This window comes from Mytilus galloprovincialis, chromosome 7, assembly GCF_965363235.1.
Source record: "Mytilus galloprovincialis chromosome 7, xbMytGall1.hap1.1, whole genome shotgun sequence".
NCBI classification, from domain to species: Eukaryota; Metazoa; Mollusca; class Bivalvia; order Mytilida; family Mytilidae; genus Mytilus; species Mytilus galloprovincialis.
Window position 1 is genome coordinate 75,111,371 of NC_134844.1, and position 18,044 is coordinate 75,129,414.

An 18,044-nucleotide genomic window follows, 5' to 3' on the forward strand; every position below is an offset into this window, starting at 1 on the left:
AACTGGAAATGAGGATACCTGAATGGTTTAAATTCTAATTTTATTTTTTTCCTTATACAATATTCATATCCATACAAAATCTTTTTGTGGTCTTATAATGTTTTTGTATCAATGCTCAGTATTTGACTGTATCATGAAGTTGTGAAAATATGACAGAAGTATGTGAAGCAAAAGACTGTGTGCTTGCATAATCCATTTTTGTTCAGCAGGTCATTAAACACTGATAACTTGTACAAAAATTCTGTACAAATTACAATTTGTACAACATTACAACTGGTACACAACATATATATATCATCATTAATAAACACCTCAGTTTTATCATTTCTTATGTTTTCATTGTTAACAGATCTGGAGATTTTCACTTTTTTTTAGCTAGCAGTTATATCATGCATATATAAGTCAATGAATTTCAAGGATAAACGGACTTACCTTCTGGTTTCGCTATCATGGTAGTCTTAAAAAAAAAAGAATATGTGACATTTTAGCATTTGCCTTATAACAAATTGTTTAAAAGTTGAAGCAGCATTCAAGTTTAGGGAAAAATCAATTTCTGGGCCTATTTTGGCACTAAAGCTGATTTAAAGGCCATAAACTAAAATTCTCAAAACGTAATGATAAATATAATCAATCAATTTTATTTATAAATTGATCCTCCTTCTGAGAATAGGAATTGTGTACACTGTGCATGTTCTTCCGTCCATCATTCCTGTCAGATTTGGTTTAAATTACCAAAATGGAAACGAAAAGAGAATGAACATGCCACAAAGTTTGCCAACCCATACAGATTAGAACAGGAATGTAGAGGGTCTCCCAATAATGAATTCTGTAAAGTGTCATTATATTTCGTCGTTATCGAATTTTTGTCAATCTGTTAATCGGAATCAGAGATTGACTTGAGTGTTTATTTCATTTAACAAATTATAACACATGAGGATCGTGTTTACGTTATAAGATGAATAACCATTCTTATCAAGTAACTAAAATGTAAAAGGGATGTGATGTTTACTCCATGGAAATAGCCAGTCAACGTATGAACTGTCAGAACATTGTTTACTTGCAAGAAAAGGCTAAACATAACAAGAGGCTCCTATAAGACAGATGGACAAAATATGCCATTTTGATTAGCATGTTTGATCTTCGGGACTTTTATATGCACATACTAGCTGTTCTTTTTTTTTCAAACCATTTTTATTATTTACAGAAATTATATAAATAAGCACATATATCTTTTGAAACAGCACCAAAACTGAAAAAAGCATGTCAGTGGCAAGAATGAAAGTAATGTTATATTTTCAGAGTGAGTAGATTGAGTTAGGTTGTTTTTTTTTCACTTTTTACAAATAGCTTCTATACTTGTTTCCGCCAAACAGCGAAGCACTGCAAACCAATTGGAAATTCAGAGCCTCTACTTAAACATAGGTTTTTAGATTTGTCTTACATATCCTGGGTAAATATATCTTGTTGTCGTACCTTTCTAACCTATTTACAATATGTGTCACGATAACTGCCAACACTTTTGTTAAAAACTTCCAAAATTCAAGGACTATAACGCAAAAGGAAAAGTATATAGATAAACTACTGCATACAATGTAATTTTTTTTTGTATTTTTAGATTGAGGGTGGACAAATTAATAAGAATACAAAAATTGGGGTCACATTTCGAGCTAGAAAAAAATATGTGAGGTGTCAACTTTAATTGCCGTTTACTAAGGTACCAGAATTATAATTTAATACACTAGACGCGCGTTTAAATACTACAGATATACTCAATTGAATGTTTTCTATGCAAAAGCCTACATGAGTAAATTAAGCGATTTGTTATATATGATAGTGATGTAATTGTTTGGATATTAAATCTGAAACGATTACACAGAAAAGTTAATCGTACCTAGTTCACTCAATTTGCACACATGTTCGTATATACGTTTAACACAGTTTTACATACACAAAAATCGACTTTTGACTTGATGTTCACAATGTGTTATGTTTTGCAAAACTAAAAGAAGAAGTGATGTTTATACTAAGAAGATATCGGTCAATGGAAATACAAAAGCCATAAGACATTCAACAGATGAGCATACTGGTTTCAATGATTGTTTCTATCATATACCAACATCAATATTGATCAACAAAGTTCGATTTGTCAATCAATACTATTAATTAACAAAAATGTTCTAATGACATAACTATAACTGTTTATAATCTTTATTTACATGTGATGTATGTGTAAATATCTGATTGTAAGTAAAACAAAAAATTTACCTCAAGGAAGTCCTTCACTATTTTCTTCTTTCTTTTTTTCTCTTTAGAGTCATTACTTTTTATTGTCACCAAACCATAGGGAGTTTGACCCTGAAATACAATCAATAACCTTTTAACATGTAATAGGATCCCAGTTATAGCATATAACTGTTATTTAAAATGGTGTAGTGTTGTTATTACACAAGTAATGTAACTGAATGCAGATTTATTTGAAAGGGTAGGCTATATAGTTTGAATTTCTGTGAACAACAATTGACTGATTTAAATTATCTGGCGTCTGTACAGAAAATAAATTGCCTTACTTCTAGCCTTCATTCTTCCCCGGAGGTAGACATAGTGACCCTGCTGGCATTCAAAACAAAATTGTGCAACGGAATGCCGGTCATGGGGCACTGATATTGTACTTAGAAACTTCGAAACAAATACCTATCATGAAACAGAAGTCCAAAAGTGGCTATCAAAACTGTTTATTGAACAGCACCCCATTTATTTACTAAAATGTTCAGTGTGTTTCAATGAACATAACTGGGTCCCGGTTCCACATTTAAATCTTTTTTTCTCTAACCATCTGAAATGAACTATAAGAGGAGATTGTTTTTCACTAGCACATTGTAGTGGTAGTACGGTGACTTTATGGTGTATAATCGGGGGTATGCAGTTGTAATTAGTACGACTGTTTGTCGTGTATGCTGGCATTTATAGCCGTCGGTTGTTATTTAGTAGTTCGTGCTGATTTCAGTTTTTCAATTATTGTTTGACTGAAAGAAGGTGAACTGTATTTTTATTATGGTGAGATGATTGGGAACAGTATATTTGTTGGAAGTATGTTACGTTTGATTGACTGTCAGTGTGTTAGAAACATTTGAGTGTCTTTAAATATTTCATCAATATTTGAATGGTTGTTTGTGGGTTTACAACTTTTAATTAGTTGTATGATCAATATTTGAATAGTTATCTGTGTGTGAAAAACGAAATCAATTTGGGTTGATATGACTTATGTTTACTATTGAATAATATGAAATAAAATGTTGTCATATATATCAATTTAAAAAGGTCACACACGATGGCGCGTAGAAAAGTTTTCATAATTTAGTAAATACTTATCGTGCATAATATCTAAGACTGAATTTTACCTTTCGTGTTTTCACCCAAGGACTGCATCCATGTCCTATCAACCATTTTGCTACTTCTATCTGTCCATTTTCAGCAGCATGATGTAATGCTCTTGCTCCATCCTATGAAAATAAATAAGCTATTATCATGAGGTATATATACAATATTAGGTCAATGTCCAGAAAGTATTAACGTTTTTGTAAGAGGTTGAGAAACTGGGGAAGGACGAGGTTCTATCAAGGACCGAGTATAAAAAAGTTTATATGACCTTATAGTGTTTTGATACTGCAACTTTAAATTAATACATTGATAGCTTTTTAAATTTAAACACAAATGTAAAACTTATTTATGTTCATCCCTTTATAAACCTCTGATTTTGGAGGAAGTGTTTCATGATGAAATTGATACAAAATATAGCTATGTTACTATATTTAGGGAATACACACAGGTAGTGCAGTATAAAATGATTCATTTGTCAAAAATCGTGTAATATATAAGGAAGATAAAAATACATTGCAAAAAGAGAAAAAAAGATTTATCTTTATGGAAAAATCTTCAATCTTATCTCATACATATCAACGAAATATTATTTTCTGATTAGTTCAACATGACATGCAAAATAAGTTCAGACTTTGCATTGGTCTCGAAAGTTTTTGTTGTTCATACAAGTAGAAAATGATTTTGAATTGATTCATTATAATGATTAAAAAACATAAAAACGAGTTATATTTTGAGATTTGGCACAATAAACGAAGATACGTGGAAACAAATAACTACCCACTTTTGGTATTTTTTACATATGACGTGGCTCTGTACTTATAAATCCCGTCATTGTGTTATTATGCCAATGTTTGTTTAGATATTTGCTGTTTTTTTTTAGTGATTAAGATAATAACACAATGTTAACTACTATACCTTATCTACCTATAATACCAGGTTTTAATCCACCATTTTTTACATAAGACAATGCCAGAACCAAGTCAGGAATATAACAGTTGTTAACTATTAGATTGTTGTGTTTGAGCTTTTGATTTTGCGTTTTCATTACCAGTTTTCGTTTTGAATTTTCTTAAGAGTTCAGTATGTTTGTGGATTCACTTTTTACAGGTATTTGTTATTCAGATGCTTCACCTGTAAACTGTATACTTTATTTCGTCTGCATGAAATTGTCTCAAAACTTGCTCTCATAATAATCAGATCTAAGCAAATGATTTTTCGCAAGACCATTACTATTTGCTTCAGTTTTACGTTGCGATGAATACAAAACCCGACTTATTATAATTAGTTATATTAAATTAATATAATTTATTTTTGTCGTCTTCACGATCTGCTTGATACACAGCAAATATGTTTGATGTTTCAGATAAAAAGAGGGGTATGATCAGACTGAGGAGACTATTCTTACCATGTCTGTTGCCTCTAAATTACAGCCATGTGTTGCAAGATTACGGATGATCTCCATGTGCCCTTTGTAGGCAGCATGCATTAATGGCGTCTTACCAAACTATAATATATCACCATTTAACATACATCAATTTGTTTTTTTAATAAACTGGACAATGTTGAGTAATAAATATGAATAAAACATATATATATCACACGAAATTGTGGTTTAAGCTGTATAAAACACCCAATCACGCTTGTATGTATCTTTCATAAAGGAGGGGCGAAAGATACCAGAGTGACAGTCAAACTAAAAGATCGAAAATAAACTGAAAATAAACATGAAAGCATACATAATGTTAACATGTATGTTGTAAAATGTTCGAACTTTCATGAGAACTGTCAAATGAAAATTCCTAAACAGTGATCATATCAAGAAATTTAGTCAAAACGAGTAAACTGAGTCTACAGCTTCCATGTTAGCCCCAATTTTCCTAGTTTTTTTCACCTTGGGAGATATATGCTCGGTATGTAAGACGCTGCTGGAATAATGCTTCATAAATGGAAAACGGACATCTGGGAAGTTAGAATTATCTCCCTCGTCGTAAATCTTTGTTTCCAGCCGACCGTGTTTGTCAATTTTATACTAATCTTTTGTTTTTGCTGCCACTTGGTTTTTTATCAAGTTACTTCGCTTAAGTATAGTTGGGAAACATGACATGATTTGTATACATATGTGTTGAATACAGCAGTACCTGCAATTACCAATATTCACTCTGGTTATCATTTACAAGGACAAGGATGATATTTTTTTTATCTGTTTTTCCTTGTGCGTACTGTACCAGAAATGAATATATTTTTAAATATTTCTACTTCACTAACATCATCTGTACATTCCAAACTAGCGCCATTCTTAACGCATAATTCTACATCTCTTAAGTTTCCATCCGTAGCAGCTGTAAGAAGTTTCTGAAAGAAAATAACAGCTTTTACATTTCTTACTTGAACATACGAATGAATTATTATTGTAAAAAAAAATAAGCTACATATTTATAGTTTCAATAGATTATATCAAATAAAGTGACTATTAAGAGGAAGTGAAATTGCTGTCTTTAGTTTCAAATGTTTATTTAGAAAAACTAAAGACATGTATTGTGTATCAGTTTTGATATGGCCCTAGTTTTGCGTTAGTTTCGTGTAATTTAATTGTTGGTTTTCTATGGAGTATTTTGTAGACTGTTGTTTGTTTTTTCGTGTTTTTCCCTTACCATGGTGCTGTCAGTTTTATTTCGACTTAAAAAGGTTTAATTGTCCCTATGGCATCTTCAGCCTCTCTCTCCACTGGAATTTTCAACATTTAATTTCATCGAATTACATTTTTTTTTCACTCAGGTTAATACATACGTGCATCTTTGTTTTCAGTTTATAGACAGCAATATGTCCACATGATCATTGATATTTTTAAAGAACATTTTACCTTATTCCAACTTATCATTTTATCCTACAAAAGAAAAATAAAAATATTTTATATTTTTACAACAAATTTAAATCATTGTTGTAGGCATGTTGAAGAAATGTGGTAGTTTCAATTGAAATTGGCGGTTGATTTCTACTGACAGTTCCATAAAAATCGATCAAATTCAAAATATGATATGTGCATTGTTAAACAAGAATACTATACACTTGTTTTATTATGTACAGGTAAACAGACAATAACATGAATATAACATCAATTGAAAATTACGTTTAAGAAGCAACTTACCAAGCGCAAACTTGCCCTTTTATCCTACAAAAGAAAGAAGACAATTGACATGTATCATTCAAGTTTGTATACATGAGTTTTAGTTTACCATGACAATGCTCATCCTTTTTGTAGGCATAATGTCGAATTCAAAGTTTCCCAATATTTTTAAATATAGATGGTGATTGAATCTGTTTTGCACAATAGTTTAAAATAGTTAAAATTTTAAACCTAAAATTATTACATATAAGTTATATTTTTTTATAATTTCCAAAAAAATGTCAGACTCATACAAATATTGCCAGAAGGTTGAAACAAAATCACAGCAAACCAGATTTTGCTTACATGTTTAGATGTCTTTGAATCAAGATGCGCAATGTATTTTGGTAAGGCGAACACGGTAGCCTATCCCGCAATTTATCTGTCCATATCGTAAACTTTGAAAAGCAAACCGACTCATTTCAATGAACAGACAATTTAGGAGATAACTGTATTGTTTTTAAAGCTTGGCCTTCGTAAAACGTAGATTTTAATGAAGCAAATTGATTTTACCTATCGACGCGGAGCGGAGATAGGTAAACGGATATTTGCCATATTAAAATCAAGTTTTACGAAGGCCAAGCTTAAAATACAATACAGTTATCTCCATTCTGATGCCACATATTAGAATAAATTTCATTTAATTAATATGTTGGCTTAAAAATGCAATTTTTATGCAATTTAATCCCGCTGCAAATGTTTGCACCTGTCCTAAGTTAGGAATATGATGTACAGTAGTTGTCGTTTGTTTATGTAATTTATACGAGTTTCTCGTTTCTCGATTTTTTATATACATTAGACCGTTGGTTTTCCCGTTTAAATGGTTTTACACTTGTAATTTTGGGGCCCTTTATAGCTTGTTGTTCGGTGTGAACCAAGGCTCCGTGTTGAAGGCCGTACATTGACCTATAATGGTTTACTTTTTTAAATTGTTATTTGGATGAATAGTTGTCTAAATTGGCACTCACACCACATCTTCCTATATCTAATAAATGAAAAACTCCGCGAAACTGTTGCATCGTCTTTAGCATCTAAACAATGTGACATCATATGTATACTCTGGAAGACAAACATAAATACTAAACGTATTTTTACTTTTAGTACGCTTCAGAATGGTTTCAATATAGACAAACAGAAGATTTTGAGGCTCAGAATGTGACCATCTTGGTTTTTTATGGAGAAATTACCTACCCCAAAAAAAATCGGAATTCAAAATGGTGGCTTTTTTAGTTACAGACTGGTAGAACCTGGAATCTCATCCCTCGAAATATTTGTCAACGTCCAATGAAAATTATCGTTACAAACTAATTGCATTAGAATTTCATTTAAGTGGTAAATTTTCGGGGTACGATATCTGATTCTTTTTCTCAAAATAGTTCACACCCCGAAAAGCCTTTTATCAGGAGGAATAACATAAAACCATATACTATGTCTATCCTTTACCAGTATTTTGATTTTATTATGGTTATATATTTGCATTATGTTCCTCTTGATATAATAAATGAAATGAAACACAAGCTTTCCTTTTGTCTGAAATACGTTCATGAAAAAGAAATAAGATCAAAATCGGGCTTGATTTAAATATCGAATGCCAATAAATCGTAAATATTCAAGCGCTCTACAAAAATAGTACGATGAAAAATTAACGGATGAAGGCACGAATGAACAACAATTGATTCCATATATTATGTCTCTCTTTCACCAGTGTTTTCTTTGTAAATATTCATGAATATATATTGTTATAATTTTCTCGCAAATATAAAAAATGAATAGCAATGCAAACATTCATTTGGGAATTTTTTTCAAGAAAATTATTAAATCAGGCTTGAATACATTATTGTATGTTTGACATCTATCCACGGACAAAAATAATTCTTTCGATTCAGAATAAATTACGTGCATTTAAATAAAAGTATACTATATATATACTTGTATCTTTCCAGCAATTACTAAAAATAAATCACATGGACTTTAAGATTTTCAAAACATTTTCTTACCTCATCGAAACTTTTAAGTAAATCCTGTAAAAAAAAAAGAAGACCTTTGCTCATGTTTTCGATTATCATTCAAATAATTATTGAGACTGTCGTTTGTTAATGTAATTCATAAGAGTTTGTAAGGGTATTTCTCTTTTCACGTTATATTTTTAGATTAGACCGTTAGTTTTCCTTTTTGGATGTTTTTTTACTAATCATTTTGTAAGACCTGTATAGCTTGCTGTTCAATGTTAGCCAAGGCCCCGTGTTGAAGAGATATAACGGTTTACTTTGACTAGTTCTGACTTGGATGCAGAGCTGTCTCATCGGCACTCATGCAACATCGTCTTATATCTATTGTCGTCATATTTAGATGTATCCAAATGCTTTGCATTTATAAAAAATCTGATTTTCCCAAAATTATGATTAAGAAATGACCCCTGCAAATCAAATTAACAGTTTTAGGGGAAGGTTGAAATCTCCCAAATTATGTTCATACCAGCTGCATGTTTGCGCCTGTCCAAATTCAGGAGCCTATGACCTTTGTGGATTAATTTGTCTGCCCATTGCTGCGCCTAAGTCTGGTCGTTATCTCTTTCACACATTTCTCATTTCCATTCTTAATTTCATATTTAATACTTTTTTCAAAACAACTCTCAATTATTATTTTAGATAAATCAAGACGCTGTAAAAACATATAACATAATTTGCTTTAGTTGTTTATAGTCATTGTAAACTCAATCATAACCCTTAAACAGTATCAGTGACAATCCCATTTGATCTGATCTATACTTTGATGATTTTGGGGAAAAAATAATGAATGGTTCACAAGTTTGTATTTCTCGAAACGTTAGAATTGGACACTTTCATACAACCTAGGAAATATACTTCGAATTAAAATCTTACCGAACTTTGCCTTGATCTGTGAAGCTGCAGAAAATGAAGACCTTTTTTATTTTGGTATACTGGGGTTTTAATTTTACGATGAAAATGTCCATCATTGTTGTAAGCATAATTGTCAGATTTAGATTCTTATAATAACTAAATTATAATTAACACATCAGCTTGAATTATTACATACACATCTTTCTTGAAAATCTTTCGAACTACATATCATTCTTTTTTATTTTAATATTAAAAGATGCTCTAAATATTACATCCAAGCAGAAGCTGCCTTCTTAAATATTTCATTGTTAACGTATCAAGGGTCATAACTCATAGATAGCATAATACGTTACATAAACCACAATCTTGTTTGATTAGAAAACATATATTTTCAAATTTGAAAGGAACTGAATAAAGGGTTTGCAAGTTTTTACAGGACACACGTCATAAAACGCTATTTTCCATCAGCCAAGGGACATAATTTTTGAACAAAAAGAGTGAAATCAACTAACAAAGTAAATGATGGAGGAACAAAGATAATTTTTCATATGCCTATCCTATTCTAGTATTTTAGTTTATGAATGATAGTATAGTGTCTTTTTTTCACAAACTAACAGAATAATAGAAATGCGATCTAGAGTTTTGTAATGAATTACTTCAAATAGAATGCACTAACGAATGCTTAATAAAATTGCTGAAAGTCTGTATTCTTTCGACCGTCATGTGAACAAATTAATGAATTAGTTCGAAAATTTCTTATGAGCATTGCTATCGTATTGTATCTTTCTGTACAGTTTTAGACAAAAATACTTCACAAGACAAATATATACATTGCGTGTATGTTTCTTATACTACGTTAGTTTGATTGGCGAACAGCAATATCGCGTCTTTATAGAACTAACCTAATTTCACAATGAAATGTAACATTAATGATGACATAAGCTTCCACAATGATAAAACACGTGTTGTCATAATCCTAACAAGCATTTAATTATAAATATCGAATGCTTCTTTTTGTGATTTTATATGGTTGTATTAGCATTGACCGTGCGCACATTTTTAGAATGAAGCGCTTCATACAAAATGTAGTTCGGTCAACGATTTTACACCCCAATAAATTCACAAAAAAAGTATTCAATTTTCAACTCAATTATCAAGAGAAATCTTACCACACGCCGCCTTGTTCTCTTATCCTGCAAAAATGAAGGCAATATGTTTGTAAACAGGAAATTTAATTTTACGATCCCGCATTTTGTCGTTTTTAGGTTGTTGCAATATTTTTATATATTATGTTTAATTTATGATTAACCAATAACCTTGACTGAACGTATTCAAGTTATATTAGCATTATTCTATAATCAAAGGAGACTTCTGTTACAATATTATCAGAATCTATAAACATTTCTGCAATCTAGATTTCTTCTTAAATTTTAATGTCACTAACAAAGCAATCAAGAATAATATTTCTGGAACAGCATACATGTGAACTTGTACAATCACATTTGACCCCAATTTTAGTTTTTACGAAACTGCATTTTCATATTTGAAAAGAATTGATTAACCGGTTCGCAAGTTATAACACAGACACGTTAGAAAGCCCTTTGGTCAATTAAAAAATCAACGCGACTCATGATCTAAAAAAAAGAGTTGAAAGAAAATCGAAGTGGAAGAAATATAGATTAGTCAATATAAATACTACCAAAGCCGGATATATTCCGGTGATCAGCTAAATTCTATTGTGATCAATCAAACAGATGAATAGAGAAATAAAACAAACCATATAACGTGTCGCCTTTCACAGGTTTTTTAAGTATTCATAATTAAATATTGTCATTATATAATGAAAAGAATTATAAGCTAAAAAAAAGAAATAGATGAATTGAATCTGGAAAAATTATATTCGAACTAATGCTCAATTGAAGCATTATATTTTTAAACTCAATCGACCGTCGTATGAAAACCGGTCGGATCAAAATACGTAATCTGCCTTACAAAACAAGAGTAAGTTTTAGTATAGTTCACGGACAACAATTCATCAATTTACTTCTGAGAAGAAATCTTACCACATGCTTCTTTGTATTCCTATCCTGCAAAAAAATAACACAGGAGTTAAAAACAAATTTACAAAAATTAGCTCAGATTTGTTTTAAGCAAGACTCGTTTGAAAGTACTACCAGAAGCTGTTATCAATATCAAAACGGTTTTTGCTTACATATTAATAGTATATCTATAGCTATTAAGGATCATATCTTCTGAACAGCATACGTGAGAATTAGAATATATCTTTTAACCTCTATTTTGAATATGGAAACAACATATTTTATCAATTTGAACAATTGATTACATGCTTCGCAAATTATCTACACCGAAATGTCAAAATGCGTTCTTTACAACCAACAAAGGGAATTAACTCGTGACTAGGAAAGTGGACAGAAAAATCAAAGTTGAAGAAAACTAACATTAAGCCATAAAAATACAAAACTATGATCAACCTATAGCCTTAAAAAACAAAATTAATTTTTGGGTGCTTTGGAAGAAATAGTAACAAAAAGAGAATTATAATAGGAATGAACTTATTTTATCATTCAATAATAATTAAAAAATATCTCACATTTTCCATCTAAATATGTTCTTTTTGCTATACTTGTATTACAGTTTGAAGCCTGAAAAGGCCTAGTATTTTTACTCGCGCCCCCGGGAACATATATATGACGTCACATTATTAAGTTGCAAAGACGATATCATCATTTTGTAGAATTTTCGTTTTATGAAATATTACATAAAAACATATCTTAAATGGACTGATTTGCTTATTTTACAATAGAGATAACTGTGTGGTATATGAAGCTTGGCCTATATGGTCGAATAAATAAGATACGCGCTACCCGGAAGAGCCAATTTTGTGTATTGACACGTTTGCTCTAAAATCATATACACTTTGATTATGCGGGTTTTCGATATATTGGTCGCCATATTAGAAGTATCATTGTTGTATCCATAATGTCATATTCAGATTATTCGAATATCATTAAATATTTAAAGTGAATATCCTCTAAATCTTGATTAACGAGTGAGATTGGTGTATTACGTTTTAATCTTTTTCTTTTTGGTAACTTCCAAACAAAATCAGATTCTTTTTAAAGGAGTATAAGACTACATTGGCGAATAAAGTATTTTGTTATTCTTACCACATTTCGCCTTGTATCCTTATCCTGCAAAAATAAAGACAATTTATCAGGTTTGAATACTGAAGTTGATACATTGTTCGTATTGATATGCATCTGGCCTTTGTTAGTCTTGAATAATCTTTAATTTTAGTTTCTTGTGTATATTTCGGAGTTTAGTATGACTCCTAAACATTTTTGTTTAGGGTCCAGCTAAAGCACGAATCCGGGTGAGGGAGTTTCTCGCTGCATTGAAAACCCATTGGTGGCCTGCGGCTGTTGTCGCTCTTTGGTCGAGTTGCTGTATCTTTGACATATTCCCCATTTCCAATTTCAATTTTATTTATCTTTGTTTTAGAGATGATGTCGTGTTTAGATTGTTCTTATATATTTAAATATTGAAGCTGATCAAACGCATTAAGGCTATATTTTCTGCAAATAATGATTTACCTATAACCTTGGTCTATTAAATGCCAATTATATTTGTGAAAGTTTAAACTGCTATTAGAATATAACAATACGATGTTCAAATGAGACCAAGCCATATGTTGCTAATAGTTAAGTGCCCTGGGTTAAGCTATAAAGGTTTATTACTCATTTACAGCATAAGTGAAGTTTGACAAAACTACATTTAAAAATTGTCAATGGATTTTGTATGGTTAGGAAATACTACGCATGAGAGTTCATCTTAAATAAGAAAATCTTACCTCATCCGAACTTGACAGATCCTGCAAAAATAAAAGAAAGAAAACAGTTTACGATCAATATTTTTGAAAACATGTATTCAAACCATACATCAGATATAGTTTGACTTCTTAGACGAATTCTTACAGAATGCTGCTTTGCCTTGTTATCTCAATAAAAACAGAAGATAATTTATTACCAAATTTTTTTACAGGACTGGTATATTTGTGACGATTATGCCCATTAATGTTGTAATAGAACAGAAATGGATATGGGGGTATCAATCCATGCCAACAAAAAAATCATTAAATGAACACTAATAAACACAAAATGGGAAAGAAACGGTGCTTTCATTGCTGTTCTTTATCCCAAAGTCATTTTTATTTTATCTACAAATTATGGACAGTGATACATCAGATTACAATTGAATTTTGAAAAAAAATCCTACCTGATCCGAGCATTTCTCTAAAACGGCAAAAAAAATATTGTAACATGTTTGTTTACTGGAGCTTGTATATTAAAACTTGTTGTAGATATCATAACATTTATAAATTGGTCAAAACACTTTACTAATTGAAGTTGATTAAGTCTTTTTTTTCTTCAAAAAAATACAAAACTATAATCAACCTATAGCCTTAAATTATCAATACAAATTTGTATTTGGTAATTTTTAATCAAATAAGACCCTCTTCTTAGAGGTTTAGGATGTAGCTGTTTATAATGAAAACAATATTCATAGTTGTTGCAGGAATTATTTCATATTTTGGTTATTCCTAAATCTATAAATATGGAGTGTGAATACATCTTACTTTTCTCCTAACAAATTTTTTTAACAGATTTTAAAATGACAGCAATCCAGATACCTAATAATATGGTTATCTTTACCGGTGTTTTGATACAATAATGATGATATTTTGTCACTAAGTTACTCTTGATATAACGAATGAATAGAACTGCAAGCTGTTGTTTTGCCTAAAATTCGTGCACGAAAATAAGGTGTGATTTTGATTTTAATATTGAATACCACTAAAAATAACTGCAAATAACAGGCGCTATAGATTTAATTCAAGAATTGATATAACTATATTAAATTATGCTTGATTAAAAAATTGATCGTTTGACATCTACCTTCGGAATAAAGTAAATTCGTCCGACTCAAAATAAGTCACATGCATTTCAAAACGAGAATACTATACACTGGTATCTTTTTATGCAATCTCAAAAACAAAAATACATAACATCACAATTCACGTTTCAAGCGAAATTCTAACCTTTTTCAAACTTCTGTTTAAATCCTTTAAATCCTGCAAAAGAAAAGGAAGACATATTATCGTGTTAAGATTTTATGTATAGTTGTAAGCTTGATGTCATATCTATATTGTTCCAATACATTAAGCTAATAAAATATGTTTTTACACCAACAAATTGAGGATTAAATATAACTTAGACTTATCCCATACAAATCTTATTTTGCAATTGTTCAAAACAACAATAAACCTTTTTTTTTTAAACAAGTTTATGTAAAAATTACAACGAACAAGATATCATTTACATTGTTACATTATCAAAGCACTGAAATGTCACAACTGACCAACAGCATACCTTTAAACGAAACAATCACATGTGCTCACTATTGTGGGAATGTTTATATTACAAGTTCAAACAGAATTGCCTGAATGCTTTGCAAGCGATAACACAGAAACGTTATGATCTGCCACTTTCAAACAAGCCATAACATTACTTTGAAGTAAAAATCTTACCAAACTCTGCCTTGCCTTGTAATTCTGTAAACAAGAAATAGGACATTTTATCATGTTTGTATTTAGGGTTGTAATATTTTGACAGCATATAACACGTATACCAAATGTAACAACTTTTCAATCTCTAACAGACTTCGGGCATTGTTATTCAACCAAAACTATACATATTAGCCTGACTTTATGTCTCTACATGACTTTCCCCCATGGATTTCGTACTTATTCACATTTAATAAATAAATCAAGTGACTTTTGAAAAGATAAAAGATTAAAAAATAACGAATTATCTTCAAAATTAATTTTCTGAAATATTCGATCAATTACTTACTCTAATTTGTGTTTTAAAAAAATGAATAAAAAACTGAACATATTTTCAAACATTCACTTTCTTCACGTTTTCTTCACTCATGTCATTACTGATGAACTTGGTTATTAAGACATTTGACCAGAGTAGGAAGTTGTCTAAATGAATGAGTTTGGGGTTTTTTGCGGGGGGGGAACTACATTTGCACTTTCACACTCTTTCTCAGTTTGAATTGAGACACTACTACTAAACCCCGAAATAATTATTCAAATGATTCGCAAGTTGTTTCACGAAAAATCATACAGTAATTTCCATCAATAAAGGAACATAACTCTACATCGGGAATGTTAAAATCGACATATATTATAAAAAAAAAAAGCAAAACAGATACCATACAAAACCAGATATGGTCGGATGCGCTATAAAATGGGAATAACACATAAGTGTTGATATGCTTATCTTTTACCAGTGTTTTAAAAGAAAATTAAAATATTATTGTTTCGTCATTTCCATCAATGATAAAAACTTGTTATAAAATTCATTATTTTGCGCTTGATATAACAGATGAATATAAAAACAAGCTACAGTTTTGTTTATAAAAAAGTTAGAAAACAATATATTAACAAAGATTTAAGTAACATATTGACTGCCTGACTTCTACTGACTGTCATATGGAAATCAATCAGATTAAACATGGGCTATGTACCGAATTAGACTATTTACCGGATTTGTAATCACATAAACAACACGACGGGTGCCACATGTGGAGCAGGATCTGCTTACCCTTCCGGAGCACCTGAGATCACCCCTAGTTTTTGGTGGGGTTCGTGTTGTTTATTCTTTAGTTTTCTATGTTGTGTCATGTGTACTATTGTTTTTCTGTTTGTCTTTTTCATTTTTAGCTATGGCATTGTCAGTTTGTTTTAGATTTATGAGTTTGACTGTCCCTTTGGTATCTTTCGTCCCTCTTCTATGTGGATTCCAAACCAAGCATATCTTGATATCTTTCGGTATTTTTTAGACAATAATGCATCACTTAAAGATTGACTTTTCATGAGAAATCTTACAACTCGCCGCCTTGGTTTGTTATCCTGCAAAATAGAAGAGATTGTTTTATGTTTGTAATAGTTTACATTTTAAATATATTGGAAATTAAAGTACAATCTATTTTATTCGTTGCAATGAATTTTCCGGATTACTTTTGCTATTAAGATAAAAAGACCTCAAAATTGATTTGTTAAACAATATATTTCGCAAGTTATTACACTGAAATGTCGTAAAGTGACATTTCCAATCATCCAGGAAAGCGGGCAGAAACTCGAATTTAAAGAACACTAGAATAAGGAGTTTGGCCATACGGATTTCACAAAAAAAAACAGATATATATGTGAGTACTTTGGAAGACATAACAGTGGAATCAACTAACAGAAAGATGGGCAGAAGAACACGTTATACCAAATACTTAGTTATATATTAATGACGCAACATTGTCTTTACTTTATTTTGATAAAATATATGAACAGAAATACAAGTATTGATTTGTATGAAATAACTGCAGGGATGATAAGTGTTAATGATTAATCAAAAGATCAATTGTTTGACCTCTACAGAATGACCTAAGTTCATAGGACTCAAAATATGTTTTGTATATTTCGTAACAATGATACTGTACATTTTGTAGACAACAATACCTCACATGACAATTAAATTTTTAGAAAAATATTTTACCTCATACACACTTTGAAGTAGTACATCCTGCAAAAGAAAAAAAGATGTCTTATCAGCATTAGAATAGATGTATTTTTACGATTAATATGCTTCAGAAATAAAACGATAATTCAATAAAACGTGCAAGCCTGTTATACACGATGCTTTTTTGTAGTGTTAACACAACATTATATTGTTTTCCTTAGATAATAAGAATGTTTAAATATCACTGCAAACCAAATGTTTCTTTCATTTATCATTTTCATTGTTAAGGCAATCAAGGATCATAACTCTTGAAGAACATCCGACTCAATTGTAATATTTAATGTCGACCACTACCAAATTCGATCTTTATGTCAAATCATGAATACTAAACACTTGCACCTTTCTATACAGGTTATAGACAATAAAACTATACACTTATATTCGTCTTAGAGGCATCATTTTTTTATTAGATTTTAGTGGCTTTGAACTAGCTGTCAGTTAACTGTGAGTACTCACAGAACTGCACCTAGTGTCTTTTTGTTGTTGTGATGTACAAGTACCCGGCAACGTCCGCTTGTATTTTTATCCATTTGATGAGTTAAGTCCTTTTCAACTGATTTGTATAGTTCGTTCTTATGTTGTACTGTTATACCACTGTCCCAGGTAAGGGGAGGGTTAGGATCCCGCTAATATGTTTAACCCCGCCACGATATGTATGTATGTGCCTGTCCCAAGTCAGGAGCCTGTAATTCAGTGGTTGTCGTTTGTTTATGCGTTACATATTTGTTTTTCGTTCAATTTTTGTACATAAATAAGGCCGTTAGTTTTCTCGTTTGAATTGTTTAACATTGTCATTTCGAGGCCTTCTATAGCTGTATGGGCTTTGCTCATTGTTGAAGGCCGTACTGTGTGACCTATAGTTGTTACTTTTTGTGTCATTTTGGACTCTTGTGGAGAGTTGTCTCATTGGTAATCATGCCACATCTTCTTTTTTATATTGTATATAACTTTTAGACAACACTTCATCAACAGAAAATTACT

At 30.8% G+C, this 18,044-nt stretch overlaps 1 protein-coding gene across 1 annotated transcript in view; it reads right to left on the reverse strand.

The window, feature by feature from the left end:
* Window positions 1-18,044, reverse strand: part of LOC143083656 (uncharacterized) — a 34,350-nt gene that overhangs the window by 16,204 nt on the left and 102 nt on the right. The window contains exons 2-18 of the mRNA XM_076259938.1: window positions 17,040-17,066; window positions 16,379-16,402; window positions 15,011-15,034; window positions 14,522-14,554; window positions 13,274-13,294; window positions 12,591-12,614; window positions 11,466-11,489; window positions 10,572-10,595; window positions 9,424-9,447; window positions 8,539-8,562; window positions 6,524-6,547; window positions 6,239-6,262; window positions 5,644-5,730; window positions 4,784-4,882; window positions 3,399-3,500; window positions 2,266-2,355; window positions 433-457 (exon numbers count right to left, since the gene is read on the reverse strand). Coding sequence (XP_076116053.1) covers window positions 433-457; window positions 2,266-2,355; window positions 3,399-3,500; window positions 4,784-4,882; window positions 5,644-5,730; window positions 6,239-6,262; window positions 6,524-6,547; window positions 8,539-8,562; window positions 9,424-9,447; window positions 10,572-10,595; window positions 11,466-11,489; window positions 12,591-12,614; window positions 13,274-13,294; window positions 14,522-14,554; window positions 15,011-15,034; window positions 16,379-16,402; window positions 17,040-17,066 — 700 coding nt within the window. The remainder of the gene's footprint in view (window positions 1-432; window positions 458-2,265; window positions 2,356-3,398; window positions 3,501-4,783; window positions 4,883-5,643; window positions 5,731-6,238; window positions 6,263-6,523; window positions 6,548-8,538; window positions 8,563-9,423; window positions 9,448-10,571; window positions 10,596-11,465; window positions 11,490-12,590; window positions 12,615-13,273; window positions 13,295-14,521; window positions 14,555-15,010; window positions 15,035-16,378; window positions 16,403-17,039; window positions 17,067-18,044) is intronic.